The sequence below is a fragment of the Lutra lutra genome, chromosome 15 (assembly GCF_902655055.1).
Source record: "Lutra lutra chromosome 15, mLutLut1.2, whole genome shotgun sequence".
NCBI classification, from domain to species: domain Eukaryota; kingdom Metazoa; phylum Chordata; class Mammalia; order Carnivora; family Mustelidae; genus Lutra; species Lutra lutra.
In genome coordinates this window covers 266722-294501 of record NC_062292.1, presented here as the reverse complement: position 1 = coordinate 294501, position 27780 = coordinate 266722, and the positions used below count along the sequence as shown (strand labels likewise).

General features: G+C 48.8%; 1 protein-coding gene across 3 annotated transcripts in view; it reads left to right on the top strand.

The window, feature by feature from the left end:
• The window catches only part of ADCY10 (adenylate cyclase 10), a 71117-nt gene that overhangs the window by 27555 nt on the left and 15782 nt on the right, over positions 1–27780 (top strand). For all 3 annotated transcript variants that reach the window (XR_007123094.1, XM_047705152.1, XM_047705153.1), the window contains 12 exons: positions 22–77; positions 3483–3636; positions 5501–5693; positions 6214–6300; positions 8179–8453; positions 10056–10192; positions 15351–15479; positions 16780–17058; positions 17148–17438; positions 25179–25248; positions 25505–25736; positions 27577–27684. Coding sequence is in view for 2 of the 3 variants with exons in the window: in XM_047705152.1 (XP_047561108.1) it covers positions 22–77; positions 3483–3636; positions 5501–5693; positions 6214–6300; positions 8179–8453; positions 10056–10192; positions 15351–15479; positions 16780–17058; positions 17148–17438; positions 25179–25248; positions 25505–25736; positions 27577–27684 (2011 nt within the window). In the remaining variant the exon portion in view is untranslated. The remainder of the gene's footprint in view (positions 1–21; positions 78–3482; positions 3637–5500; positions 5694–6213; positions 6301–8178; positions 8454–10055; positions 10193–15350; positions 15480–16779; positions 17059–17147; positions 17439–25178; positions 25249–25504; positions 25737–27576; positions 27685–27780) is intronic.

Below are 27780 nucleotides of genomic sequence, written 5' to 3'. Positions count from 1 at the left end.
CTTTTCTTTTCTTGTCTCCAGCATGTTTGGCATGGCGTACCTCATCTGCAGCAGGGACGAGGGCTACCCTCTGCTGGGTAGGTAGTGGGCCTTGATTTTTAACCTTCTTTATTAAACCATAACAAAACACACAGAAAATACAGCAACGCTACGTCTGCGTCTTACTGAACTGCCACAGAATGAGCCTACAGCCACCATCTAGGCAAAGCAGTAGGAAAATAGCCGTCCTCCGGGGGCCCTCACAGCGCCCCAAGATGTCTAACACTTGAGGTGACTCAGGCCTGCTTGGGGCGTCCTGTAAGTGAAGCTGCAAACGTGTCATCACACGCGCCTCCCATTAGCCAGCTTTACGCTGCGAGACTGCTCTGCAGTGGCAGGTGTAGGGCTCGTGCGTGCGTTTGCGCCGCGCTGCCACAGCCCGTCTCGTACGCGGGCCGCAGTTTGTCCTTCCGTCCTCGTGCAACACTGCTGTGGCTTCCGGTTCTTGGTTTCTATGGGAAACGCTGCCATCAAGATGCTGGTACTTGTCTCTTGGTGAAGACACGTGCATGTTTCTGTGGAGTGTGGGTGTCGGGGTGAAGCTGTCGGGACAAGGGGCACGGCTTTGGTAGGCGATGCAAATAATTGTCCCAAATGGCTGTATTTGTTTGTATTCTGACGAGCAGGGTTATTATGAGAGTTCTGGGCACTCCTTGTCTTACCAACAATGTAGTTTTAACAGTGTCGGTTGGGTATATCGCGCGTCTCCTTGTGATTTCCATTCGTACGTCCCTGATACGGCTGAGCTCCTTTTTCACGTGTTTGTTGACCCTTTGGACATCATCTTTCATAAAGTGTCTATACAGATCTTCTGCTATTTATTTTTCAATCAGGTTCTATGTTTATTATAGATCTGTTTGAATTTTTCGTATATCCTAAAAATGGGTACAGTCTCTTGTTTTTCCTGTACATAACTTTTCCCATTCTGCACTTACCTTTCAATTCTGTGTGTGTGTGTGTGTTTCTTAAGATTGTGTTTATTTGTCTGTCAGAGAGAGAGCACAAGCAGGGGGAGCCGCAGAGACAGGGAGGGGGAGAAGCAGGCTCCCCGCCGAGCAGGGAGCCCAATGCGGGGCTCAATCCCAAGACCCTGGGATCATGACCTGAGCCGAAGGCAGAGGCTTTACAGTCGAGCCTCCCGGGCACCCCCAGGATATTTTATTCTAATGTAATCCAGCTTATCAGTCTTTTATAGCTAGTACTTTCATATCCTATTTAGACATTTTTCTTCACCTGATAGTCATGGAAAATTTTTTTAAGATTCTCTTCCAGAAACTTTGTTTTACCTTTTACATTTAGATCTGTGATCTGTATCTGGCAGTGGCAGTGATCTTTTTGTGACTCGTGGTGGCAGGGACCCTATCATAAGAAAGCTGACTTGGGACTAGACCACACAGGGAAGTGGACATAAAACGAGGGAGGGATATACCCTCTGGGGAGAGACCCTCCTAAAGATCTGTCTGTGGATTCTGACGGCAGCCATTTCTAAGAACACTTGCAATTTCCTTCCATTAGACTTGAACATCCCTAAAAGCAACATCATAGATTAAATCCCGGGCCCAACTGCATTAGGACCACGAGGAGGAGGCTCCGTCCCACACTGGGGGGGAATGTCGGGACAGAATCCTGATTTCAGCAGAGCCTAAAAGAATGGCAGAGGGTTGGTAGCAGGCGTTTCTCAGAGTCTGATCACTTCTTGTAACTCCAGACCCCAGACTCCCAAAGGCCGGAAAGGAGGAAGAATGCTCACTCTCCCTCCTCTGGGGCTTTACTGTCTAGCCTAGGATATGCTCACTGTGGTAGTGAGTGACGGCAAAAGGAAGTCCTAGGCCCCCTCTGCAAGACCAAGGACTCATATCGGAACACGGTGGCACAATATACAATTTCTCCCTGATTCCATTGGTGAGAGGCAAACATTAAGCCCACAAACCTTTTCCTTAAAGCTCTAGCTGAGAAAGAGACTGTCAGAAGTTGGGACTATAGGAAGTGCCCTTCTTTTACAAGAGTTCCTGTAAATGAAATTGTGTGCTCACCAACAGCACAGATTTCAATGAAACTATAATCAAAAGAGTGTTTTTTTAAGATCAAAAATTCGTGCAACAGCCCCAGATCTTAGGGCTGGTTTAGCCAGAAGCAAGGTGCATGTGCTTTACGTCAAGATGCCTAGACTTTAGTTTAGAATCCAGTGGGGAGACAGTCCCTGAGGTCTTACCTGGAGGGATTCCATGCGAACAGGACACAGAGAGCTGCGAGACGCTGCTTGGTGGCCGTCTGGGGTCCGTCTTCTTAGTTACCGCACGAGCCTCGGGCCACGTGTCACAATACCGGAGAGCAGATGCGCTTTCAGAAAGGGAATCTTTCACCCAAAAGAAGCCACCGAGTCTGTGGCTGGTTCCCACTAAACCGTGCCCAGAAATTTATACCACCACGTAAACACTTCGCTTCTTGGTCTAAAGCACCCAGACTTAGAGGATGGTCCTGCTTTGCAATAGACATTAGGTCACGCCTGGGGATGTGTTTACTGCAGGGACCAATCCAGGAAAGGAGGAAGATGCAGCCCTGAGAGGGTCTCCGGCACTTTCCGCAGAAGCTGCGCACTTCTTTGAAACGACAGCTCTGCCCCTCCTTGTTGACCGCCAGGTTTCAAAGACCGCCAGGGCATCCTGTTACATATATTTAAATACACGTCAAAAAAATAACCACATCAGGTGGTAACCACGGTGACGTTTATTTTCTCCTAAGTTTTCCATATTTTTCACACTGAGCATGTGTTGGCTTTATAATCAGAAAAAGACTGTAATTTATTTTCACTAAGAATGAAGGTTGTTCCTAGGAAAGAGCTAGTCTATACACGATTTCCGAGAGCAAATTGAATTTTCTTAACACTAGTCATGTTTCCAGTGGCCCTGGGATAAGGATAATTTCTCATTGATAAAGAGCAAGTTTCTTTCACAGAATTAGAAATAGAAAAAATACTGTATCTGTAATTGTTCAATATAGGAACCCTAACTTTAATACATTTATTTTCCGATGTAAAAACCTGCAGATTACTTCTAGTGTGTTACGGAAAAGAAAAAGGAAAGGAACACAAGCTCCAGAGCCAGATAATGTTGGCTGAGTTCTGGTTGTGTAATCTAAGCAGTTGGTCACATTGAATCTTGGTTGTCTGTGCTAAAGCTACATTTTAATGAACATTATAAAAGTACTTGCCCTCATAGCTTACGGGGATCAAACAAAACTGTAAAACTACATGGTTAACTGGAAAGCTCCAGAGAAAGATTTAAAAATTTTTAAAGTGCACAGGATCTCAAGAAAGTTCATGAACAATTCCATGGAAATTCCAAAGGTATTTTTAGAAGTTGTATCACTATGTGCTTTTTTTGTGTTTCTAGATTATTTTATGTTGATTAGGTTTGCTCCTTTTTTAAAAAATAAAACAACAGGACGTGATAAGGAGATCAAGTACTTCATGTGCACTATGAAGGAGTTTTTGGTGTCCAACTGCAGCCGCGTCCTAATGTACGAAGGGTTATCAGGATACGGAAAAAGCCAGATACTTATGGAAATTGAGTATCTGGCCCAAGGAGAGAACCACAGGTGAGGGTCTTGCAGTGACCACTTCTTGGGAACCCAGAGAAATGTCCTTAAAGGATTTGTTTATCCTAGTGCTCCTTTCCCTTCTGTCATGTGTCCTATGTAACCCTCCCACAACCTGTCAGTTATGGGGTGTCCTGCCCTCTGTGCTAAGTAGATAATCGACGATAAACATGGCGAACTAAGAAATGAGAAGCTGGGCTGACCCCTGAGATGCTGCTGTGATGCCAGCTGGGGCTAGGATACCACTCTCTGTCACCGGGTGTACAGTTGGAGCGCGGCTGGCATGAACCTTGAGAGCAAGGCTGGGCGGGAACTACAGAACAAGCCCAGAAAGGTGTCCAGCCAGCGCCAGAGAACCGCTAGTTCAAACCACTTAGCCCTGTGAGTGGGGATGGAGAAGGACAGGCCTCTGGATTTTCCTTTGGAAGGCAGAGCTAAGGTACTTCTCTCACACCGTTCAGCTGTTTCTGTAGGAGAAATGTCACAAGGGCACTCTGGGACAGCCCACGTGGCACTTTGTGGCAAGGGGCTGTGTGGTGTTCGGTAGCAGTGACCAGTGACGGTGACTAAGATGAGGACAATGGGGTCTCCTTATAAACCATACACTATTGTAAGCTGTTTTTCTCTTCCTCTGTCATGTCAAGCCTAAGAAGGACTGGTTTGTAAGTATCTTTAACGTTGCTGAGGAGAGATTTCATAACGAGGAGTTCGTTGATCCTGACCCTTACCGAGGACCTACCGTGTTCCAGGAACAGCCGAGAGCTAAATTGCTTTGCTGGGGCTGTGTACACAGCACCACAGCCGGGCGGTTCAACCAACAGAAATGTACCATCTCTGAGCTCTGGAGGCTCGGAGTCTGAGATCAAGGTGCAGGCGGGTTGGTTCCTTCTGACGGCCTTGAGGGACGGTCTGTCCGGTGGGTTTTCCCAGCTTCCAGGGGTTGGCTGGCAAATGTTGGTGCTCCTAGAGCTGAAGTTGCATCACCCAGTCTCTGCCTTTATCCTTACATAGTGTTCTCCTGGCCTTGTCTGTGTTCTCATAAAAACCCTAGTGATTTTGGATTAGGGGCTTCTCTACACCAGCATGACCTCAGCTTAACTTACATAATTCCATCCATAGCGACCCTATTCCAAGATCACTCGGAAGATCACCTTCCGAGGTACTGGGAGCTAAGATTCCAACACATGAAATTGGGGGGGACATGAGTCACCCCATGACAAGCGTCAATGTCCCCAAGATGAGTAATATCCGGTCCCCACCCTCACAGAGCTCACACGGAAGAGAAGGAGAGAGCGAGAATGAAAATAGGTTGTGGTGGGGATGGTGACGGAAGTGCGCTAGCGAGGACTGGGAACCTATAACAGAGGGGGGTCAGGGACGCAACGTCAGGGCACTGGGGAGGGTTTCCAGGAGGCTGCACATGAGCGGAGATTTGCAGTTAAGCGGGAGATGAGGGATCAGATGGGGCTGTGAGAGTGGCAGGCTGCAGTGGGAGCCACTAAAAACTTGTAAATGGGAGAGAGGATTTGCATCGGTACAGCACCGGCATCTGGAAGGGGATTCACGGAGTCGTGGTGCTAGGCAGGTTTCTCAGCAGTGTGGGTGACAGTCTGCGGGTTTGGGGCAAAGTGGTAGGCGTGGGACTGTAGAAGAGGACATGGCTAGGCTCCAGTAGGAGGGCTCCGGGACACGGAGGGATGAGGGACTGCGTCAGACGCAGGAGTCAGCAACAGCTTCCAGACAGCTTAGGAAATTGCTGTTGTAGCAACTGAACAGGAAGAGCCAGAGCTTTCCTTCAGCCTTGATTATTTTCACAAAATGTGTTTAAGTGCTCTCTTGGGCTGCTTGGTCTTCTCACAAACAGGACCATTGCTATTGTGTTGACGAAGATCGGCTTCCATCAGAATTTCTATACCATCCAGATACTCATGGCCAACGTTCTAGGTCTGGATACCTGTAAACATTATAAAGAACGACAGACCAACCTTCAAAATAAAGTGAAGACTCTGCTGAACGAGAAGTTCTACTGTCTCCTGAACGACATCTTCCATGTCCAGGTGAGTGGCGGGAGTGCGTCTCCACAGCAGAGAGACGTGGGCACTGGCAGCGGGGGCTGCCTGAGGTCGGGCGACTTAGCGTCTCTTGGCCGTGGATCATCTTTCCCTTTTCTCATGTGGAGAGTCTGGGTGATGAGGAAGCGGCTCCCAACCCCCCCGAGTGAGCCGCCACCTTCCTTCCACCTTCCGCACGCCGAGAAAATCCATGTGGCCCTGGGGATCCGTCTTCCCTCACTTCTCCGTCAGAGCGCCCCTGTACTAGCTGAGGCCAGGCACAGAGTCCCTGTGCTCCTGCAGGCGACTGCCAGGGCAGAGACGGAGTATGTCCTGGCACATCCTGCATCTGTTAGGTTCAGTGACATAGGGGAGACAGCTGGAAAGGGCGTTATGAACCGTCTAACACATGAGGCTTATGAGGCTTTGAAGACCCAGAATGGTAAAGTGATTTGCCCCAAGCCACACAGCTAGTAACTCCTTTTGCTTTTTCCCAGACTCAATATTCTCATAATTCTTTATGCAGTTCCCTATTTCACGAGAGGTTTCCAAGATGACCACCTTAAAAAAGCAAAAGCAGTTGGAAGCCTTGTTTCTGAAGATCTTGGAGCAAGTAAGAGCACCACAGTCGCAAGCGATGGGGTGGGAAAGCGGGAGGTGGCCCGAGGGGTTCAGAGCTTCGAAGTGTGTGAAAGCTGTAACCTCACACCTCCCACATCTCCTCCTCCTTCCAGACCTCCGGTGCAGAGTGTGTTCATGACTCCTGGAGGGTCAGCCTCTTCTTAAAACCAGCCCTCTCTCCTTCTCCCCCTGCTTGAGATCAGAGGGAGATCCAGGTGGTTTGTAGGTAGGCTCCGTCGCCAGACTACCAACATCTGAACCCTTAGGCCTATCACTTGCTGCCTGGGTAACCTAGAGCAAGCGACTTACCTTGTCTGTGCTTTTGTTTTGTCGTCCATAAAAGAGGAAATAGTAGTACCTGGGTCACAGGGTTGTGTAAAATGCTTAGAACAGGGCCTGGGTGGCTCAGTTGTTAAGCGTCTCCCTTCAGCTCAGGTCATGATCCCAGGGTCCTGGGATCGAGCTCCTCGTCCTGCATTGGGCTCCCTGCTCATGGGGAAGCCTGTTCTCCCTCTCCCACTCCCCCTGCTTGTGTTCTCTCTCTCGCTGTGTCTCTGCCAAATAAATCTTTAAAAAAAAAAAATGTAATGCGAACCTCCCCGTTAATCAAAATGTCCTCAAGGTCAGTGAAGAGTAAATCTCTGGTGACAGAACGGGGCCCGACGAGTAGTCTTGTTGAGTTCATGTAACCAAACAGGGTGTGATACTTTATAATTTTTTAAAGTGAAAAAATTTAAAATCTGAAATTTTATCATTTGTAAAGACATGGAGGGGGAGAATGGGTTAACCAACTGTGTTCCCAGAAGGAGCCAAGAGAAAGGAAGAGCTGTGGGGAGGTCTTCTCCACGGGACTCCCGCTCTATTGAGACCACGTGAGCTCTTACTTTGTTCAATGCCATATCCCCAGCTCTGTGCACCCCCGATGGGTGCATAACAAATGGTTAACGCGTGAGCAAATAGTGCAGACCTGCGAGGGAAATGTAGCCGGCCAGCTTAGTCTCCCTCAGCCCTTCGCACGGAGCACCCAGCCCAGTCGGTGCCCAGTTAGTGTGTGTGTTGGATACATACACGTCGGTTGAGCAAATGTCCATTAAATAAACCCAAGAGATCTTCTTCGTTTGCCAGTAGATTAAAATGACGTGTGGTAAACTTATCAGTTTTTTTTTTTTTTTTAAGATTTTACTTATTTATTTGAGAGAGAGAGAGAGTGCAAAGCTGAGGGAGAAGGCAGAAGGAGAAGCAGACTCCCTGCCCAGTAGAGTGCCCAACGTGGGACTCCATCCCAGGACCCTGGGATCATGACCCCAGCCAAGGCAGACGCTCAACCGACTGAGCCCCTAGGTGCCCCGCATATTAGTTCTTCTAATGTAGTGGGTACTTTCACTTGGCTACAACCCCATTTACCCTACAAAATTTGCATTATATTCACACGAGGATTTGACAAAGTAAGAATCTATTCCAGCCAGCTCTGTCTAAACTGCCACAAATTCCAAGATAGTAGACTCTAAATTAGTATAAATTTGTTGGAAAGATTTTAATTTAGCACCACATAAGGACCATGTGTCCCTGGAGGACTATGAAATCCATGATGGGATGAACCTGGAGCTTTATTACCAATAGAGCAGAATTCCTTTCCCCTGTTGTACCCTGCCATGCCGTCCCCTCCCTTCCATTCCTCCTCCCCTCCCCTCTCCCATCCTCACCCCAACACTGATATGGATACTTGTTTTTAAAAACTCATGTTAACAAAATCTTAGAAGTTGAAAAAAAAATGCACACACATGCATACCCATACATGAATGGGTTTTTTGAATTTTTGAATAAAAATCCAAAGTCCTCCAGCATTTTTCTGTTTCTCCATTTTGTCCAGACAGTGAGAGAGGAAAGGATTATTTTCATCATCGACGAGGGCCAGTTTATTGACTCAGCCTCCTGGGCCTTTATGGAGAAGCTTATCCGGACGGTTCCTATCTTCATCATCATGTCCCTATCTCCCTTCACGGACACGCCCTGCGCAGCGGCCCGCACCATAATGAAGAACAGGAACACCACCTACGTGACCCTCGGGGCCGTGCAGCCTAAGGACATCCGCAACAAGGTCTGCCTGGACCTCAACGTCAGGTGCATCCCCAAAGAACTGGACACGTGGGTATCTTGTTTCTCTCTGGAGGTCTTCTCGCCCGTGTCCATTCCCCAGATCCAGACTTGATCACGATTCTTAAAACACACCTGAGGGTGCCTATTTCAGCATCTCCGCTGATCCTGCCTTTCAAAAGAGCCGTCTGTCGCGGTTGGTGTGATGGACCGTGCCGCCCATTTCCCGGTTAGCCCTCCTGTCGCGCCTTCTCCAGCTTCGCTCAGTGACCTCAGTTTTGTTTCCCTTTCATCATGCTGGGTGTGGGCACGCTCCATTTAATCAGCAGTGACAGAGGGCATTGTCATGGGCACAGTGGTTGTCACAAGAGGCCAACTGGTAAGCCTGAAGGACACAACCTGCGATGAAGCAAGGTCTCACTCGGCTCTCGGCGCCCTTGGCTGGAATCACTGTTTGTCTGTGGCAGGTGCCGAAGGCGGGCTCTTTCCACCACTGCTCTCCGAGCTTCTCGGGGACTCCCCCACTGGGGTCCAGACAGTGGTCACCTTAACAACACGGCCACTTACAACCCACCTTGGTATCTGCGTCCGTACTTTCTAATGAGTTTGCTTTGCTGCTTGCTTTGCTTTTCTTGATGTCTGGGACAAAGTCTCACTTAAAGTAACTCCAGGCATGAATCCGGCTCCTTCCCTTTGCCTCTCGTTCATCCTCTCTCTCTCTAAACGTGTACATTTTGTGTGTGTGTGTGCATTTACCTCTTGATCTCGCAGCCCAAATCTTGGAATCTATCTCAAAGACATATTAACAAAACTGTAAAGAGACATATGGACAAAGTTTTATCGAAGCATTGTTTGTGTTAGCAAAAGACTGAAAACAACCCGGAAAGCCATCTCTAAGAGGATAGGTAGAATAAAACAGGATACGTGCACACAATGGAGAACTACAGAGCATTAAACAGAATGAGAAGATCTACTGATAGGGAGGGATGGGCAGGATAAATTCTTTTTTTTTTTTTTTACCTTTTCTTTTTTTAAAGATTTTATTTATTTATTCGACAGAGACAGGGAACACAAGCAGGGGGAGTGGAAGAGGGAGATGCAGGCTTCCCGCTGGGCAGGAAGCCTGATGTGGGGCTCAATCCCAGGACCCTGGGATCATGACCTGAGCCAAAGGCAGATGCTTAACGACTGAGCCACCCAGGCGCCCCGGTCAGGATATATTCTTGAGTGAAAGAACAAGGTGTAGCAGAACATGCAGTAGGGGTGACAAGCTGTCTTTTAGGTAAGAAACAGTGAAATACATCTGTGTGCTTTTTTGATATCTTTAAAAACAAACATTGAGAAGATAAGCCAGAAACTAACTGGTTATTTATAAGGCGAGCAAGGGAGGCAACACCGATTATATAGATTATCTTTGAATAAATGTATTGCTGTATTCAAATGCTTTGAAATACTTTGAAGAAATGTAAATGTAATTTTTTTAAAAAATGAAAGAGGGGAAAAGCAACCCTAAAAAAGGAAAGCAAGTGGAAACAAATAGAGAATACTATTATTTTCAAATAAGGAGTTATTTTCAAATAATTAGAGTCAAATATTTTTCCTTCCTAAGAGATGGTTGTTTGGTGTAAACAGGTCGCTGTGTTTCTACTGCAGGTACCTGGTGGAAGGAAGCTGTGGGATTCCGTTTTACTGTGAAGAATTGCTGAAGAACCTTGACCATCACAGGGTCCTCGTTTTCCAACCCATGGAGTCTGAGGAAAAGACCAATATGACCTGGAACAACCTGTTCAGTGAGTTGCCTGGTTAGGTCTCCTGGTTAAGTCTCCTGGTTAGGTCTCCTGGTTAAGTCTCCTGGTTAAGTCTCCTGGTTAAGTCTCCTGGTTAAGTCTCCTGGTTAAGTCGCCTGGTTAGGTCTCCTGGTTAAGTCGCCTGGTTAGGTCTCCTGGTTAAGTTGCCTGGTTAAGTCGCCTGGTTAAATCACCTGGTTAAGTCTCCTGGTTAAGGCTTCTGCAGAGCGGGCAGGCAGGGGCTTTTCCATAGATGCCATCCTATAGGGTCAGGAGGTTTGGGGAGGTGAGGGGCGCTGGAGCCGGTATCCAACATCTGAGATGGCAAGAGAAGTTGACGGGACTGGTGGGAGAACATGTGCTTCGGGAAAGAACACGGAAGAACACTGGGGCACCCAAAAGCCAGTAACACCGAAGCGGGAGCTCCACGTTAAGTGAGGGGAGAAAATTTCTGGACTTTCTTTGTCAGGCTGTGATTAAGATGGGGGTAAAGGAACTCAAATCCTTTTTTACGTGTTTGGTGATATCTAACTGTGGTTCTAATTTGCTTCTCCCCAATTGCTAATGATGTTGAATATCTTTTCATGTGCTTTTTTTTTTTTTTTTTTTTTTTTGCCATCGCTGCATCTTCTTTGGTAACTATCTCTTCATGCATTTTGCCCATTTTCTAATTGGATTGTTTGGGTTTTTTGTTGTTTTTTTTTAAATGTTGAGTTCTGAGAGTTTCTAATCTGTGTAGATAGGGGTCCTTTGTCAGATGAGGGTTTGCAAATATTTTCTCTCAGTAGCTTGTCTTCATTCTCACCAAAGGGTCTCTCAAAGTGTTTTAAATTTGACAAAATTCAATTATCAAATTTTCCTTTTATGAGTCATGTTAAATCCAAATTTTTTTAAGATTTATGTATTTATTTCAGAGGGAGAGAGGGCACAAGTAGGGGGGAGCAGCAGCGACAGAGGGAGAAGGGGGCTTCCCGCTGAGCAGGGAGCCCGATGCGGGGCTTGATCCCAGGGCCCTGGGATCATGACCAGAGCCAAAGCAGACGCTTAACCGATGGAGCCCCCCCAGGAGTCCCAAATCCAAGAACTCTTTGTTTATCCCTAGATAAACAAAGGTCAAAGTTTCCTCCTCTGTTTTCCTTTTTCTCGAAGGTGTTACATCTCACATTTAGGTTTGTAATCCATTTTGAGTTAATTTTCGTGTAAAGTGTGACACTTAGGTTGAGGCCCTTCTCTTCCCCTTCCTACCCCCAACGCGTGTCCACCTGTCCCGGCACCATCGGTCACACGGCTCTATCTTCTTCCTTGACGTGCTTTGGCGCCATTGTCTAAAGTCAGCTGGACGTGTCTGTGTGGGTGGGTTTTGGTTTCCTATTTTGTTCCATTGATCTGTGTGTCTATCCCTTTGCCAATACCATTCAATTTTGATTACTATAGCTATCTTGTCTTGAAACTGTGGGAACGGATTCCTCCTCCTTGTTTCAAAGTTGTTTTAGCTATTTGGTTCCTTTGCCTTTCCATATGAATTTTAGAATAATCTTGTCTGGGGGGCACCTGGGTGCTCAGTCAGTTGAGGGTCCAGCTCTTGGTTTCAGCTCAGGTCATGATCTCAGGGTCATGAGATCGAGCCCCGAGTCAGCTCTGCTCTCAGTGGGGAGTCTGCATGGATTCTGTCCCTCTCCCTCACTCCCTCAAATAAATAAATAAATCTTTAGAATAATCTTGTCTGTACCTATAAAAAATCTTTGGGGGATTTTTTTTTTTTAAAGATCTGTTTATTTTAGAGAGAGGCAGTGAACTGGGGAAGGGGAGAGAGAGAGAATCCGGAAGCAGACTCCTTGTTGAGTGTGGAGTGCAGAGCCAGACGTGGGGTTCAGTCCCAGGACTCTGAGATCATGACCAGAACTGAAACCGTGTTGGCTTTTTAACCAACTGAGCCACCCAGGTGCCACCTTGGAGGGATTTTGATAGGAATCTCAATATATATGCATTACATCGTAGATCAATTGGGGACAAATTGACATCTTATCCTTTTTTTTTTTGAAGATATTATTTATTTTACTCATGCTTTCTCTCTCACTCCCTCCGTCTCTCTCTCCCTAATGTATAAATAAAATCTTTAAAAGAAAAAAAAAGAAAAAATTTAAAGCCATAGAGGTTTTGGTTGCAAACAGTGTGAATGCACCACATGGCACCGAGCTCTAAACATTAAACTGGTTAACTGTACATGAATTTCACCTAAATTAAAAAAAAACAACAACTATACACAATACAGGATCCTAGACTGGGTCCTATATTGGAAGAAAAAAAATACGCCAAAGGACATTATTGCATCACTCTACAAAATTGGAAAATGGATAGTAAATTCCTATTTCAATGTGCAATATTCTGAAACTGAAAAATGTGCTCCAGTTGTGTAAGAGGATCTCGTTCTTAGGAAATACCGAGTAAAGCCTTTGGGGTAAAGGGACATGAATTGTTCAACTTGTGTTCAAATGCTTCAGGAAAAATCCGTACATACCGAGAAAACGAAGGCTGTGGCAGATGAGGCAAAACGTTAACAACAGGTAAATTTGAATGAAGAGTACACAGTCTTATTCTTACAACTTTTGGTTAAGTCTGAAACTTCCCAAATAAAAAGATTTTTTAAAAACACCTGACATTCAGTTGTTTCCCACGGAGCTTGCGAAGAAATGCCGCCTCCCAACGAGGACTGGGAAGCGCTCCAGGACCTGATTTCCCGACCTGCGTGGCCTCCTCCGTGCTCTGAAATGTGTTCCCGCTGTGCGGGCTGCGTCCCTGGCATCTCCAGGGCTGGGGCACAGGCCCTGCTCCTTTCTGCTCCAGACCGCCGTCCCCTCCTCAGGCGCCTTCCATGGAGGGCTCCTTCCCCGCAGCTCAGGTATCGCCTGCCCAGTGTGACTTTCTCTACCTCCACCTCGGTCTGTCCGAAGCAGCCCCCCTGGCCCTGACCTTCCTGTGAGTCTCTGTCACCAGGTTTATTTCTGCCACAAACTGAATCACATGATGACATTAGCCTCCGCGTTTATGTATCTGTTGCTCCTTGTCTCTTTGCCACTGTTGCAAGTCGAACTTCGCACGGCAGGAGGTCTTGTGCTCCGGGATCTTTGACAGCAGAACAACGCCCAGGACCTCGGGGCGCTCGGTTGACCCTGGCTGAGTGGCTGAAAGCTGCTGGGTCCTAGACAGGGACACGAGAGCGCGTGAACGAGCACAGCCCACGTCATACCCTGGGACCCCACTCGCCCACCCTAACACGCGCGTGCACACTCGCACGCGGCCCCTTTTCGGGTGTCCCACCCTGCCGTGGCCTCCCCATTCTCAGGGAGAATCTGCAGTCCTGTCCCCTGCCGCACCTCTCTGACCAGGCAGTCGAGAGCGTGGCTCCCGTCCGTGGGATGGCAATGACAAGTCGCTTCAAGCTCTGCCCTTAGCCCTCCTCTTCGCCAGCTGGTTCCTTCTCCCCGCGGGACTCCTCTGTCCCCAGCCTTCGTGGTGTCTGCGCGCGAGTAGTCTCCCACAGTAACCACTGCGCTCCTCTCCGGATGCCCTGCCTCCAGTTGCCCGTCCACCGTCTTCTGGACCCGCTCACCCCTCGGACTCCACCCGCCTGACCCCGAGGCAGCGCCCGCCCTCCCCACCGCACCTCCTCCCGCGTCTCCCCGCTGGGTTCCTGGCAACACCCCGTCAGCTCCGTCCCCGCCTGGCTGGGACCTGGCTCCTCGCTGTGCCGCGCGGGACCATGACGTCCTACCCGCCGTCTCGTCGTCGTCACGCTCTGTCGTGACTGGTATTACACAGTGTCCCCTCTCCCGTTCTCTGGCCTGCCCCATCCGCACCCAGGGCTGCCTTCGGAGAAGTGGCTGGTGGCCGACTCCTCCCCCTTCCCAGGCACCTGTCAGTCCCAGGAGTGTGCCAGGAGTCAAGTCCAGACTTGACAGTGCGACATCAAACGCCCGCCGCGGTCTGCTCCCAAACCGCATCCCCAGCGCACGTGCCCTGGAGGGGCTCCTGGGCCCCACGCTCTGGAGCCCGCGGCCCGGGCGACGTCACGTTCCCCTCACCTGCAGGGCGTCTGCGGCTTCTGTGCCCTGCTCTGGTCGGCCCTCACCCTTCCACTTGGAAAACCTCCTCCTCCTACACGCCGTCGTGCTACGTCCTCCTCCATGAGGCCGTTCGGAATCCACGTGTCTCCTCTCTGGGCTCCCAGCTCACTGCGCTTTGCCTTCTACCTCCTGTGTCCCGCCGGCGCCTGACCAGTCACGTCCGTGTCTGTCTCTAAGACACTGAGCTCCTCGAGGTGGGAAGTGGGCACCGCTCGCGTCTGTCGCTGTCCCCGGCCATACGGTGCGCCAGGGGTCCTCACTCTTAGCGACACTGGGCTCATCTCGAGGCGGCACCCCTCACGTGGCGTGTTTCCCACCTGGAAGTGCAGCTCCGTGCACACACCTTCCCTCCAGGACATGAGGAGCGGAGCCGCGCTCACCTTCACGTTCCCATGCCACAGCCCATGGGGACCCACAAGTGGCTGCAGGAGTAAGGGAGTGGCGCATTGTGGGTACCGGGTGCGCAGTGACCAGGGAGTGTGCGTGCCGGCCTCACCATTTTAAGTATCTCGTTCAGGTAACCGTGTTGTAAGCCGAGTGCTGTCTCCCAGAGTGCATGTGCATCCGAGTGTGGGCGCCTGACTGTGCACACGGTGTACGCTAGTGTGTACTGCAAGATACATCCTGATAATCTTTGGATCAAACTTCTCTTAAACTGCATATACTACAGAAGACTTCTAATAGTGATTCCCAATGCTTTGGGGGGGCAGAACGTTTTGAGTACATTTAGGTTGTCTTATATTAGTTTACTTAAATCATGATTCCAAAATACTGGATGAAGGGCGCCTGGGTGGCTCAGTCGGTTAAGCCTCTGCCTTCAGCTCAGGTCATGATCCCAGGACCCTGGGATCGAGCCCCAAATCGGGCTCCGTGCTTGGTGGGGAGCCTGCTTTCAGCTCTGCCTGTTGCTCTCCCTGCTTGTGCTCTCTCTTTCTCTGACAAATAAATAAAATCTTTAAGACCCACCTTGAAGTTTATTGTGAAACTGAGATGGTGACAGTAACTCTCATGTGTTCTTCCTTTTCGTCTCCCTTCAGAGAATTTTAGTAGGCCAACTGAGGAATTAAAAATATTGACCCCTAATTACGAGGAGAGAAGTGAAGAAGTCTGTACCCTCGCCAGTGGTGTCAGACTGAAAAATTTGTCACCGCCAGCATCGTTAAAAGGTAAAGAAAATCGGGCCCGGTGTTCCAGGACCTTACCTCCCCTTTTCCTTTCTCTAGCGTGGCTGTCGAAAAGGGAGAGAGGGAGATAGTAACAGACTGCGGCGGCCGCCCGCGTGGTGTGGACCCAGACAGTCCGATCTCCGTGAGGCTTAGCTTTTCTGCCTCTGACCTGGAGCGCCTGCTCCCCTGGGGCATGTTCTGGAATCTGATTTGAACAAAGTTTAGTTCAATTGCGTAGACGAATAAGATGTAGTACATTTTTCATTAAATCAAGCCAAATATGGGGCACCTGGGTGGCTCAATGGGTTAAAGCCTCTGCCTTCCGCTCAGGTCATGATCTCAGGGTCCTGGGATCGAGCCCCGCATCAGGCTCTCTGCTCAGCAGGGAGTTTGCTTCCCTCTCTCTCTCTGCCTGCCTCTCTGCCTACTTGTGATCTCTGCCTGTTAAATAAATAAATAAAATCTTAAAAAAAAAAACAACAAACAAATAATGAGGGAGAAAATCGAAACCTGACACTTTTCCTGCCGCTTGCTTTTATAAGAAATGGCAAGCATAGAATTTATATCCAAGCTGTATTTTTACTCCTTTAAAGAAAAATGACTTTCAAGCAGTGTTCTGGTGCGGCTTCGGCTCCAAGTCATGCCTTCCACAGATAGCTGAAAGTGTGTGAAGGCTGACCTGGGGACACGTCCAGGTTCTCGGTCTTCAGAAAGCATCGTTGTTCAAGCGCTGCCCGCGCAGGAGGGCGACGGGCTCGGCTTCCGCACTGTTCTGGGGGCAGGAGATTCAGATTTTGTCCCGACAGGGGAGGTCACGGAAGGTCATCCTGGCCAGGATCTCAGCAGGCCGCGCTTAGGCGAGAGGTTGGAACTGGCGCTCGAGGCTCTCTGGCGTGTGCCCTGAGCGCAGAGATGGCGGCGGCTGTCCCAGGAACGAGGGAGTCAGTGCGGGGGTCAGTGCGGGGGCAGACGAGGGACAGCTGCAGAAGTCAACGTAGCTGGCGGCCAGCGGGCGCGCTGCTCCCACTGCCGGGGCCCCCGTGACCTCCCGCCGCCCCGCAAACCCTGTCGCGCTCGGGCCCCAAACCCGAACCCCCGCAGCGGGTCTCGTTCCGGCCCGGCCCCTGCGCCCTCGGCGCCCCGGCTCGCGCTCTGAGGCAGGCCCTCGGCGGGGAGCCCCTCCTGGGCTGGCCGGGCCGGGCTCCCGCGCACCGGGCAGCGCGGGGCAGGCCGCGGCCGTGGCCGGATGCCCCTGCCCCGGGCAGTGAGCGCCGGCAGCCGCGTGGCTCTTCCCCCGCAGAAATCTCGCTGGTGCAGCTGGACAGCATGAGCCTGTCGCACCAGATGCTGGTGAGGTGCGCCGCCATCATCGGCCTGACCTTCACCACGGAGCTGCTCTTCGAGGTCCTGCCTTGCTGGAACATGAAGATGATGGTCAAGGCCCTGGCGACGCTCGTGGACTCCAGCGTCTTCGACTGTTTCCGCAACGGCAAGGAGCTGCGAACCGCCCTGAAACACAACGCGGCCTCGTGCGAGGTCAATCACCGCTCGCTGTCCCTGCGGCCCGGCCTGGGCATGGGTGAGTGCGCCCCGGGAGCCGCTCCCCCGCGCTCCGGCCGCGGACCCCACGCGGGGCGCGGGCCGAGCGGTGCCTTTCTGCCCCCGCAGCGCGCGACGAGGGCGAAGAGCTGCACGAGCTGGAAAGCGAGGTCATCGAGTGCCACGTCATCCGCTTCTGCCGGCCGGTGATGCAGAAGACCGCGTACGAGCTGTGGCTGAAGGCCGAGAGGAGGGCCATGCACCTCAAGTGCGCGCGCTTCCTGGAGGAGGACGCGCACCGGTGCGACCACTGCCGCAGCGGGGACTTCATCCCCTACCACCACTTCACCGTGGACATCCGCCTCAACACGCTCGACGTGGACACCATCCAGAAGATGGCCAGGTCCCACGGATATAAAAGTAAATATGCCTCGGGCCTCGTCCGTCCTCTCTTCCTGGGGAACGGCATGGGTTTGGACCCTGAGGGCTTCAAGTCCCCCGAGGTGTGGGTTCCGCGAATGGCTGAAGACTTGAGTCCCCTAGATCACGGGGCGGGGGTGGGGGGCATGTGGGCAGCTGAGTGCATCAGAAACAGTCTTGCTGTGACACTCACAGGGGTTGGGAGGTCAGGACTCTGGCAAAATGGGGTGCAGCCGAGCTCAAAGGAAAATATGCAGACGGATGAAACTGACCCGGCTTAATTCACACCAAGGATGGAGTCCAAGGGCTGGGGGCGGGGGGCGGGGGGGGGGGGGGGTCCTCACATGTTGAAGTGGGAACAAGAGCGAGAGGGAGCACCATTTCCTGGCAGGTGAGAATGTTGCTCACAGTCAGGTTTGAAACAAGGTTCCCTCAGAGAAAGAATGTGAGTGGGGGAACCATGCGGGGCTAAGCAGGTCAGGGGCTCCGGCTCAGGGCAGACGTTCCAGATCATCTGTGATGCAAACGTGAGGAAGCAGCAGTCTGGGGGCGCGAATCAGCTACACAGTCTGGACTCAAGGGAACAGGTACCAGGGACTGTTAGCACAGGCGTGAGGGGCGTGAGGCTAGAGGCAGCAACCCCAACTCCAGCCCTCCCTCATGGGTGATCAGGGAACATCACGGGGCTCTGCGCCAGAGCCAGAGGCCTTGGTGATTATGGCTAAATCTGGTTGGGAAAGCAGAGGATGTAAGGACAGGATTCTTATATTTTATGGATATTAAAAATTAGGAAGAAATGTATCTAAAGTGCCTAGCACATAGTAGGTACAAAAATAATTTTTAAAAAGATTTTAATTATTTATTTGAGAGAGTGAGAGAGCTAGAGAGAGAATGTGAGTGGGGGGCAGAACAGAGGGAGAGGGAGAAGCAGGCTCCCCGCTGATCAGGGAGCCCAATGTGGGGCTCGATCCCAGGACCCCAGGATCATGACCTGAGCCAAGGCAGATGCTTAACCAACTGAGCCACCCAGCCCCCCCCCCAAAATAAATATTTATTCTCATTCATTCTTTATTTCACATGCATTCTCCTTTGATCTTCATGTTAACCTTTCAAGGTGGAAGGCTCTTGTTACTTTATACACGAGAAAACTGAGGTTCTGGAAGATTCAATAGCTTGTCCAGTGCCACAGAATGAGTGATAGACTATTCAATCGCAGGTCAGTCTCATTCCCACGCTCATGCTGTGCCCAGTACACCTGAGCTTCCCAAGTGCAGGGTGGGACCTTTGGGCAAGGCTGGCAGGGGAGATTGGAAGAGGTTTCTGGATGCGGCCGTCAGTGGAGTCAGAGAGTAAAGAAGACGATGCCGTCTCCGTCCTCGATCAGGAAGAAAGCAGCTTGCACTGCGGCACAAGTCTAGTGTTGACCCGGAACCAACACTTGCTCATCTCCCTTTTCAAAAAAGAGAAGTCAGACTTTAGGTTCTGATTCCTAGAGTCCGGATTCTCATGGGTCAGATGGGAGAAAAAGCCAGCCTGGAGCCATTTTAAGTACTTCTTGGGAGTATGAGAAGAGCCCTAGATGTTGGAATGGAAGACTCAAGAAAATAACTTTTAAGGACTTGAAGACCGAGAGAGGGCAGACCCCTACAACAAACAAAACAGGTGCCCAGAGGGCAGGCAATGAGGGCTGACCAGGGTGCATGGGCAAACCCAAGAAGCTTCAGGGATGATCCCAACATAGAGCCATGTTCAAGGAACCAGAGCAAGTGCCAGTAGGAGAGCGTTGACTGAGGGAGATAAGAGACAGGGGAAGCAAGGGGCAGCCTGGGGGCTCAGCTGGTTAAGTGTCAAACTCTTGATCTCAGCCGGGGTCTTGATCTCAGGGTTATGAGTTCAAACCCTGTGTTGGGCTCTATGCTGGGTGTGGACCCTACCAAGTGAATGGATGAATGAATGAGGAAGGAAGATTCCAGACTATGTGGAACCAGTGAGTCTCTCCCTTTATATATATATATGTTTTGGTGGCAGTGTGTGTGTGGGGGGGGGGGATTGCAATTGATTTTTGTTTAAGATTTATTTATTTTAGAGAGGGGGGAGGGGCTAAGGGAGAGAATCCGAGGCAGACTCCCTGCCGAGAGTGGAGCCCGACACGGGGCTTGACCCCACAACCTTGAGATCATGACCTGAGTCAGAATCAAGGGTCAGACGCCCAACCGACTGAGCCACCCAGCCGCACCCACAGCTGGTTTCAAGGAGGTTGGCGAGGGCTGTCAAAGAAAGCAACTTCAGGTAATTTTGGATTCTCCATATACCTTAGTGGTTTCACTTGGGTGCTTCGGTGCTCTCCTGTGACTCTGAGTAATGTCTGTGCTTTTGTCCGCTCCTCTGCCTGCTTGAGGCCAAAGCTCTACTATTTCTCTTGTCAGAACTTTCCACCTGTTTAAAAGGCTATCAACTAGACATCTTCAAAATTTTTCCTAAAAGTTTTACAGTAGGAACAATAACGCCAAGCCCCAGTACCCCACACACTTTCAGTACTTCTCAGGGGCCAACACCTTAACTTAGCTGTTCTTTCTGGTCATCACCTCCACGGACGAAATGATGTGTCCATACAGTTAAACAAAACAAAACAAATTCTGGCATTATCTGTTTTCTTCTTAATTTGGTGAGCAGATACAGCATGTCAGGGTGAAAACTTACCCCGTCACACTACTCCTCAGGACCGGTACCGTTGATGACCATTGTTAGATAAATCATTAGGAAGACCATGTAAAAGCTATTCATTCCAGAACCAAGTAATATACTGTAAATGGAGTTCTTTTTTTTTTTTAAAGATTTTATTTATTTATTTGACAGACAGAGATCACAAGGAGGCAGAGAGGCAGGCAGAGAGAGAGGAGGAAGCAGGCTCCCTGCTGAGCAGAGAACCCCATGTGGGGCTCGATCCCAGGACCCTGGGATCATGACCTGAGCCGAAGGCAGAGGCTTTAACCCACTGAGCCACCCAGGCGCCCCTGTAAATGGAGTTCTTAATGAAAGTCCATTTTTCCTTGCGTTTCTAGGATAATTTTTTTGGCAATGTCTTCTTTATAATATCCTGTCTTGGTTGGATACTCTGTCCATTACCCTTGAACCTTGTGACTGCAGGTAACACTGGTAAAGGACATAGAGTTGACCTTTGAACAACACAGGTATGAACTGTGCAGATTCACTTATATGCAGATCTTTTTCAATAAACACAGTAGAGTACTATGAATGTATTTTCTCTTATGATTTTCTCAGTAACATTTTCTTTCTTCTAGCTTATTTTATTTTAAGGCTAGAGTATATAATACATAAAACATAGAAAATACGGGTTAGTTAACTTCATGTTATCAATAAGGCTTCTGGTCAACATCAGGCTGTTAAGTAAAGTTTTGGGAGAGTCAAAGGTTATATGTGAATTTTCCAGTGCTGGGGGGCGCAGGGGTCGGGTGTCCCTAAGCCCCTGTGCTGTTCAAGAGTCAGCTGTAATCGGAAGAGGTTCAAAGACCATAGGCATAGATTAGGTAGCGAGGAAGTTGATTCTCTTTTCAATTCTCTCTTTCCTCAAGTCCTTCTTAAGTTATTTTCTTAAGTCTTGATCCCCAAAGATCTGCCCTTCAAAGCCCTCCACCCACTTCATCGGAGACCACTCCTCTCAATCCTCCGCCTTCTGAACAGGTAGTGAAACCCCACCCGACAGTTTGTTGACTCATTCAACAAATACTGAGTTCCTGCTCTGTGCCAGTCCCTGCAGCAGGCACTGGGATACATCAGTGAACAAAAGCACATTCATTCTATTGTGGAGAAGCAATGGAGGAAAAAACAAATAAGAAGTAAGAAATCTACAGTATGTTGTGGGAGGTAAAAGCCACTGCAGGGAAGAAAACTGAAAAGAATGTCTGGTAGGAGGGGGATGAGGAATGCAGAGTCATTAGGGAAGCACTGAGAGGTGAGATTCCTAGACCAAGGAAGTGGCGATGGCCAGGGAGGGCAGTCCAGGCAGAGAGGATAGCCCCGGCAATGACCCTGGACAGAACTGATCCCTTCCATTCTATACTTTGTGGGTTTATGGTTTTTAAGATTGTTTTATTCTCATTTCAATGGGGTAAAATGTCCTGGACCCGGAGGTACTAGAGTAAACAAAGGAATTCAGACTGTCACCTTGAACCTGAAGTCTTATTTCCAGGTGTTTGAAACCATGAGATGAGCAAGTGGTATCTTTGCTTTTCTCCTTGCTTCTGAGAACCTACAAGCATGTTGTATATATTTTTTCTTCTGAATTTTACAGATCCCCTTTGAAGTAGGGAACTTTTAAAAAATATATCCTTCAAAAATGAAGAAAATTGAGAACTAAAAATAATATGATTCACCTGCGGGGTAAATGACAGAAGCATATCTTGTACCCCAACTTTGTTTCCTTTTCTAGCCAATATTGCTTGTCTCCGCATCCCATTCTATCACTATTACAATTTGAAACATAAAAAAATAGAGACATTGGGGGCACCTGAGTGGCTCAGTCAGTTAGACGGCTCCCTTCATCTCAGGTCATGATCCCAGAGTGCTGGGATCGATGCCCATGGGTTCCCTGCTTGGAGGGAAGTCTGCTATTTCCTCTCCAGCTTCCCCCTCTGCTCCCACTTGTGTTCCTTCTTTAGCTCTCTCTCTCTCTGTCAAATAAATAAATAAAATCTGTTTTTTTTTATATTTGTTTATTTATTTATTTGACAGACAGAGATCACAAGTAGGCAGAGGCAGGCAGAGAGAGAAGGGGATGCAGGATCCCCACTGAGCAGAGAGCCCAATGCGGGGCTCGATCCCAGGACCCTGAGATTATGACCTGAGCTGAAGGCAGGCACTTAACCCACTGAGCCACCCAGGCTCCCCATATTGATTTTTTTCAAAAAATATGTATTATATTCTGCAAATATTTACTGAGCATCTACTATGTGCTGGGCAGCGATCTAGGTGCCAGAGATATAGTGCTGAAAATGATAGACATGTGTCTATTCTCATGTATTAGAATTTTCATGAAGACTGGTGATAGATGTGATAGACAATAAACAGATTAAGAAAACCATAAAAGGACCTTTTAGGCTTTGATAAATAGTCTGACTTCTATTTTAAGGGGGTTGGAAGACTTTGGAGATTTATTAATTAGAATTAGTATTGGCTACATGTGACAAGGACCCAGTTAGAGTGGCTTTATTTACTGTTAAATTTATTTCTCTCTCATGTAAAATGTTTTGTCTGATCATTGGGACTATGTGAAGGCTTCATCATCATCAGAAACTCTTGGTCTGAAAATGGCTGCTGGAATTCCAACCATCATATTTACATTTAACACTAGAAGAAGAAGAGAAACCAAAATAAATAAATAAATTTTTAAAAAATTTAAAAAAAGAAAAGAAAAAGAAAGAAAGGGATGCCCCCTTCCCTTTTAAGGGATCTTCTAGAAATCCTATACAGAACTTAGTCACACGACTATATCTAGTTGCAAGGGAGGCTGGAAAATGTAGCTGCCCTGAGTAAAACTGAGTTTTATTTGTAAGGAGAAAAAGGACAATAGAATTGAGATAGGAGACCAACAATCTCTGGCATGGAAATCTGAGTCATGTTTTTAAAAACACATTCTGTCTTCTCTGTAGAGAACAGATTACGGAGATGGGACTGGAAGGGAGATCAGTGTTTCGTGCTTGTCCAGATAAAATTTGGTGGTGGACTGGGGTGGTGCTAGAGTAAAGACAGAAGAAGATGGATTCAGGTGTGTTTTGAGGGAAAGTCAACAGGACTTATGATGGGCTGAATGTGATGAGGGAAAGAAAGAATACAGAACAGCGCCTAGGTTTTTTGCCATTGAGAAAACCGATATATGGCTCTGATGCTTAGTAAGATCAGAGTATAGGTTGAAAGAGAGGTCCACGAGTTCTGCTTGGATTATGTTAATTTTTAAATGCCTGTCAGCCATTCAAGCAGCCGTTGCCAAAGAGGCATTTGGGTACACGAATCTGTAGTTAAGGGTGGATGTCAGGCTCAGAGATTAAACAGTTGGCAGTCGTGGGCATGTGACTAGAACTCATTGTCGTGGGCCGAGGAGGTCACCTGGGAAAAATGTGGATGGAGAAGGGAGCCCAGGACCAAAGGGAAGCTCCCCAGCACTGGGGATGTTGATAGAGGAGTAGGCGCGAGCAAAGTGGGCGGCCGATGACAAAAGCAACCAAGAGAACGGCTGTTAGAAAACCTGGTGAAAAGAGGGAGTGGTTGATTGTATTGAGTGCTTGCTCAGAGGTGTAGTAACATATGGACAAACGTGAACTTTGGATCTGGCAACATGGTAGCCACAGGTAACCTTTACAGGACCAATTTTAGAAGAGTAGAAGGAAAAGGCATAATTCAATTTATTCCACATCTCGTCACTAGAAATACACTAGGCTGGATGTCTAGGGAGAGAGGTGGGCAAATTATTCTCTACACAGTGTGACAGTAAGGACCATGACAGAGCTCTGCACAGGGCACAGGTGAGTCGGGGCACTAAATCCATGGGAATGAGGGCACAGAAGACTTTCAAAAGAAGATGATTACTGGATGCTTAAACTGCATGTTTAGAAATCAAATGATCGGTGGAGTAATGCGTTGGCCTTGGAGCTGGGAGACCTCGATTCCAGTCCTACCTCCATCCCTAACAGACAATCTGAGGCAGTCCCTTCCCCTGTCCAGGGTTCTTCCTTCCTTCTGCATGGGGAAGATCCGACCATCCTCATTTGTTTCTATTTTAAGATCATGAGGGAATTTTCTAACCTCTTGGAGTCTGGATAGACGGAAGGTTTTGAGTTCAAAGCTCTCTGCCCTTTAGGTAGCCTTTGAAGTATGTACTTAAAGTCTATATTTCTCCACTGGAAACAGACCCTTTATTCACAGTTTTAGTTGCTGCAGGGTAAATTAGGATAATGTTATCATCTATAACCAACCCCAACATTGCAGTGGTTTAACACTCTTAGAGCCACCGCAGGTCGCTCTGACATGGGCCGTTTTGCACAAACATCATTTTGAATTAAAAGCAACCTGGATCCAGCAGATTCAGAGAAAGCTCTTCCCCTGCCCCTCAACGGCCTGCTTTACCAGCAAGACAGCATTTCAAACAGGGATTCCTCCTGACCTAAGACGTCTCCCTGCATAAGATGACGACCTTTGTTTCCACACATCTCCTCTCACCGTCCTGCTAATGGTCCTTCCTTCCTTTGTATCCTCAGGACACCCCCCGGACCCCTTGTCCTTGGCTCTTATAAGCTTTATGTCTCCTCACTGTCTTTGGGCAGAGGAAGTTCTTCCGTCCTCCCCAATGACACAAGAGAATAATTTTCTTCCTGCACACGTAATGATCCAGGGAAAGTTCTGACACACGGTCTTGAACACAGTAAGTCAGGGGCACAGGCTGCTTCCATTCTGTCCTTTTGCCGTCCCTTAGATACTCACAATTGCTTGCTCTCTGGCAGAAGGAGAGAGTGGAGGCGGTACCGGACCATCTCAGCTCACAGGTGCCATACAGCACGTCTGACAGAATTCCATCTTGGACGATCGCGTGGGCTCACCTGCGGCGTCTGTGCGGGCAGCCTGCGCTGGGTCAGGAGAGGGGCAGCGAGAGTCTTTGGCGGACCCGACATTTCTCCCATATGGAACATGTCATGACGCACACGACTCATTTCTTTGTTTATTTTCTAGCTGAAGAAGAGATCACCTTTTCCAAAATAGAGACTCCTAAGAAATCGGAGATATTTTCTGAAAATCTCAGGTACAGGCATACGTAATTGTTTAGGCATAAACATTTGTCATTGAGTACAGAATACTGTTAAAATCTTCTGTCTGGTCAGTTCTTTTCGGCCTCTTTGGTGCGAGTGGGGACATGTTGGGGTGTGTGCATGGTGAGTTTGGTCGATGGCATCTACGTCAGGGTTATCTTGCTCTTTTATTAGTTTTTAAAGATATTTTCACATCGAAAGCGGTGTGGCTACCACTTATTCCTCCTATTTATTTCTGCATTTGGACAGTCCTGAGGAAATAAGAGAAAAGATCTTGAGTTTCTTTGATGTCATCATAACAAAAATGAAGATGCCTGAAGAAGACATCATTCCTCTGGAGTCTTGCCAGTGTGAGGAGATCGTAGAGATGGTCATCATGCCTCTGGCCCACCATTTTCTGGCTTTGGGAGAAAACAACAAAGCCTTATATTACTTCCTAGAAATTACATCTGCTTATCTCAACTTGGGTGACAATTATATGGTAAGGTGTTCCCACCTCCCCAGCCCCCCCGCCCTGCCTTTGAGACAGTTGAGACCACAACACCTGAAGGGCAGCTCTAGGGTTCTCTTGTCGTACTTCATGTTCTTGACACCTGCCAGCACCCCTTTCCTCTGAAAATCAAATCCTGAGAAGGGAAATGACCTGAGATTGAGAAATGAAAGACCAAATTGCAACTAGCATCACACACTGTTTAAGAGAGTGCCGCTTTGAAAAACCTGCCGAGAACTGTCTACCTAGACGGGAAGGGGGTGGACGTCCTATCTCATCCCCAAATGTATCGATGCTGCCGTTTCAGCAGAGACTTCCTCAGTAATGTCCCCGTGGCACCGGCCTTCTGTCTTTCCTAAACACCTGTGAGCACAAACACCTGTAGGTCTTTGGATGAGCACAGATCCGGTTTTTGTCTTATGGTCCCCAAAGGAGCTCACCCACTTTGGTCCTCGTGTCATTTGTGCTACATTATCATGCATTTCCTTTAGACCCCCAAAACACTAGTGTTTCTTAGGATAACTGTAAATAATATTCCAGGGCAATGTGCCCCTAGAAATGTGGGGATTCAATGTATAATGAAATAAGAATTCATTCTTAAGTAAGTTGGGAAGCACTGAGCTGAATAGCTACATGGGTTTCTTTCCTGCAAATATTTCATGGCCTTAATATGCTAAGACATGTGTAATCGTCTACAGGGTCTGGCTAGTTCTGTGTTTCTCCAACATACTTGACCAGAGACCACTCTCCGTAGAGCAGCTGGCTAGACTGACCTTGCATGAACTCACTGTAGGAAACGCCCCCAGCCCTTGCTCCATCTGACCCCCATTTCTGAGTAGACAGGCCTGCGGTTCCTGTCTACGCTGGTGGTCTCTTCCATATTTACAACCACAGCAGCCTGATCGACCCTCATACCTTAGATTTTTATAAAATTTTAAAATTAAACCATTAAAAATGTTGGTAAGCCCCAGCTCTCTCATACACACATCCATGTGTATGAGGGATCAATATGCGTATTAATATATGTACGTATACACACTCAGAGACATATAGAAAAGGAGGATATGGTCAGTGAGTCCAAGAAGAGAAGGTTTAAGTGGCCCTGGGGACCAACTTGCGAAGCGCCCCTCTCAGTCAGCAGGGAGTGGGGATGGCCAGGAAGACAGTGAAGGGAAGCAGAGCCCCATGCAAGTCACCCAGAATGTGCCATTTGTGTCCTCTCTCCTATCAAAAATAATCTAGTAGGTTCGGGTCAACTCACATTCCCTCTTCTGCCTCTCATTCCCATCTTGGACTATGTGACACTTGAGGATATCACCTTCCCTTATTTTACTCTTCAAATCTGACCTTGCCTTGGTGCTCACGTGTACCAAGGCTGTCCTGTCTAACCACGTCCTAGTAGGTCATAAACGAGGTAGGGAGAGTTGCTCAGGACCTTGCTTCCTGAAGATGGCCCTGGCAGAGGAAATGGGAGTGGTTCATAACTTGTTTCAAGAATGGAGATCAGCTCCTCATAGCTGTGGGGACGCCCTCGGGGGCAGGGCGCACGTTGTTGGAATTAGGGGCCATCGGGGGTGGAGTTACTCAGAGGAGGAGATTGCCCTGGCTCCATCCCCTCGAGCAAGTGATCCGGTGTCCAGGATCTTCAGCAGGGGCTTGACCCACCCAGGGCTGCCTCGAGTCGGGAGGCCCTTCTGGTCCGGAGCCGGGCGGGGGTGGAAGAGGGTCCTGCAACGGTAGCCCCTCTTGCCTATTCGGTCGGGGCTGCGCGTGGCCCTCTGTGGCCCGACGCTCGCTGAGCGGATACTCTGTGCCCCTCCGCCGGCTGCAGGCGTACATGTATTTGAAGGAGGGAGAGAGGTTGCTGAAAATGCTCAAGGACGACAAATCCTGGAGTCACACTTTTGAGTCCGCCACCTTTTACAGCCTCAAAGGTCAGGTAAGAAGCCATTACAGACGTGGTCATGTGTTGGCGGTCCCAGGGGCATTAGACAGAAGCAGCAGAAGCCCTCCCTGCCCTTCCTCCAGCCACCCT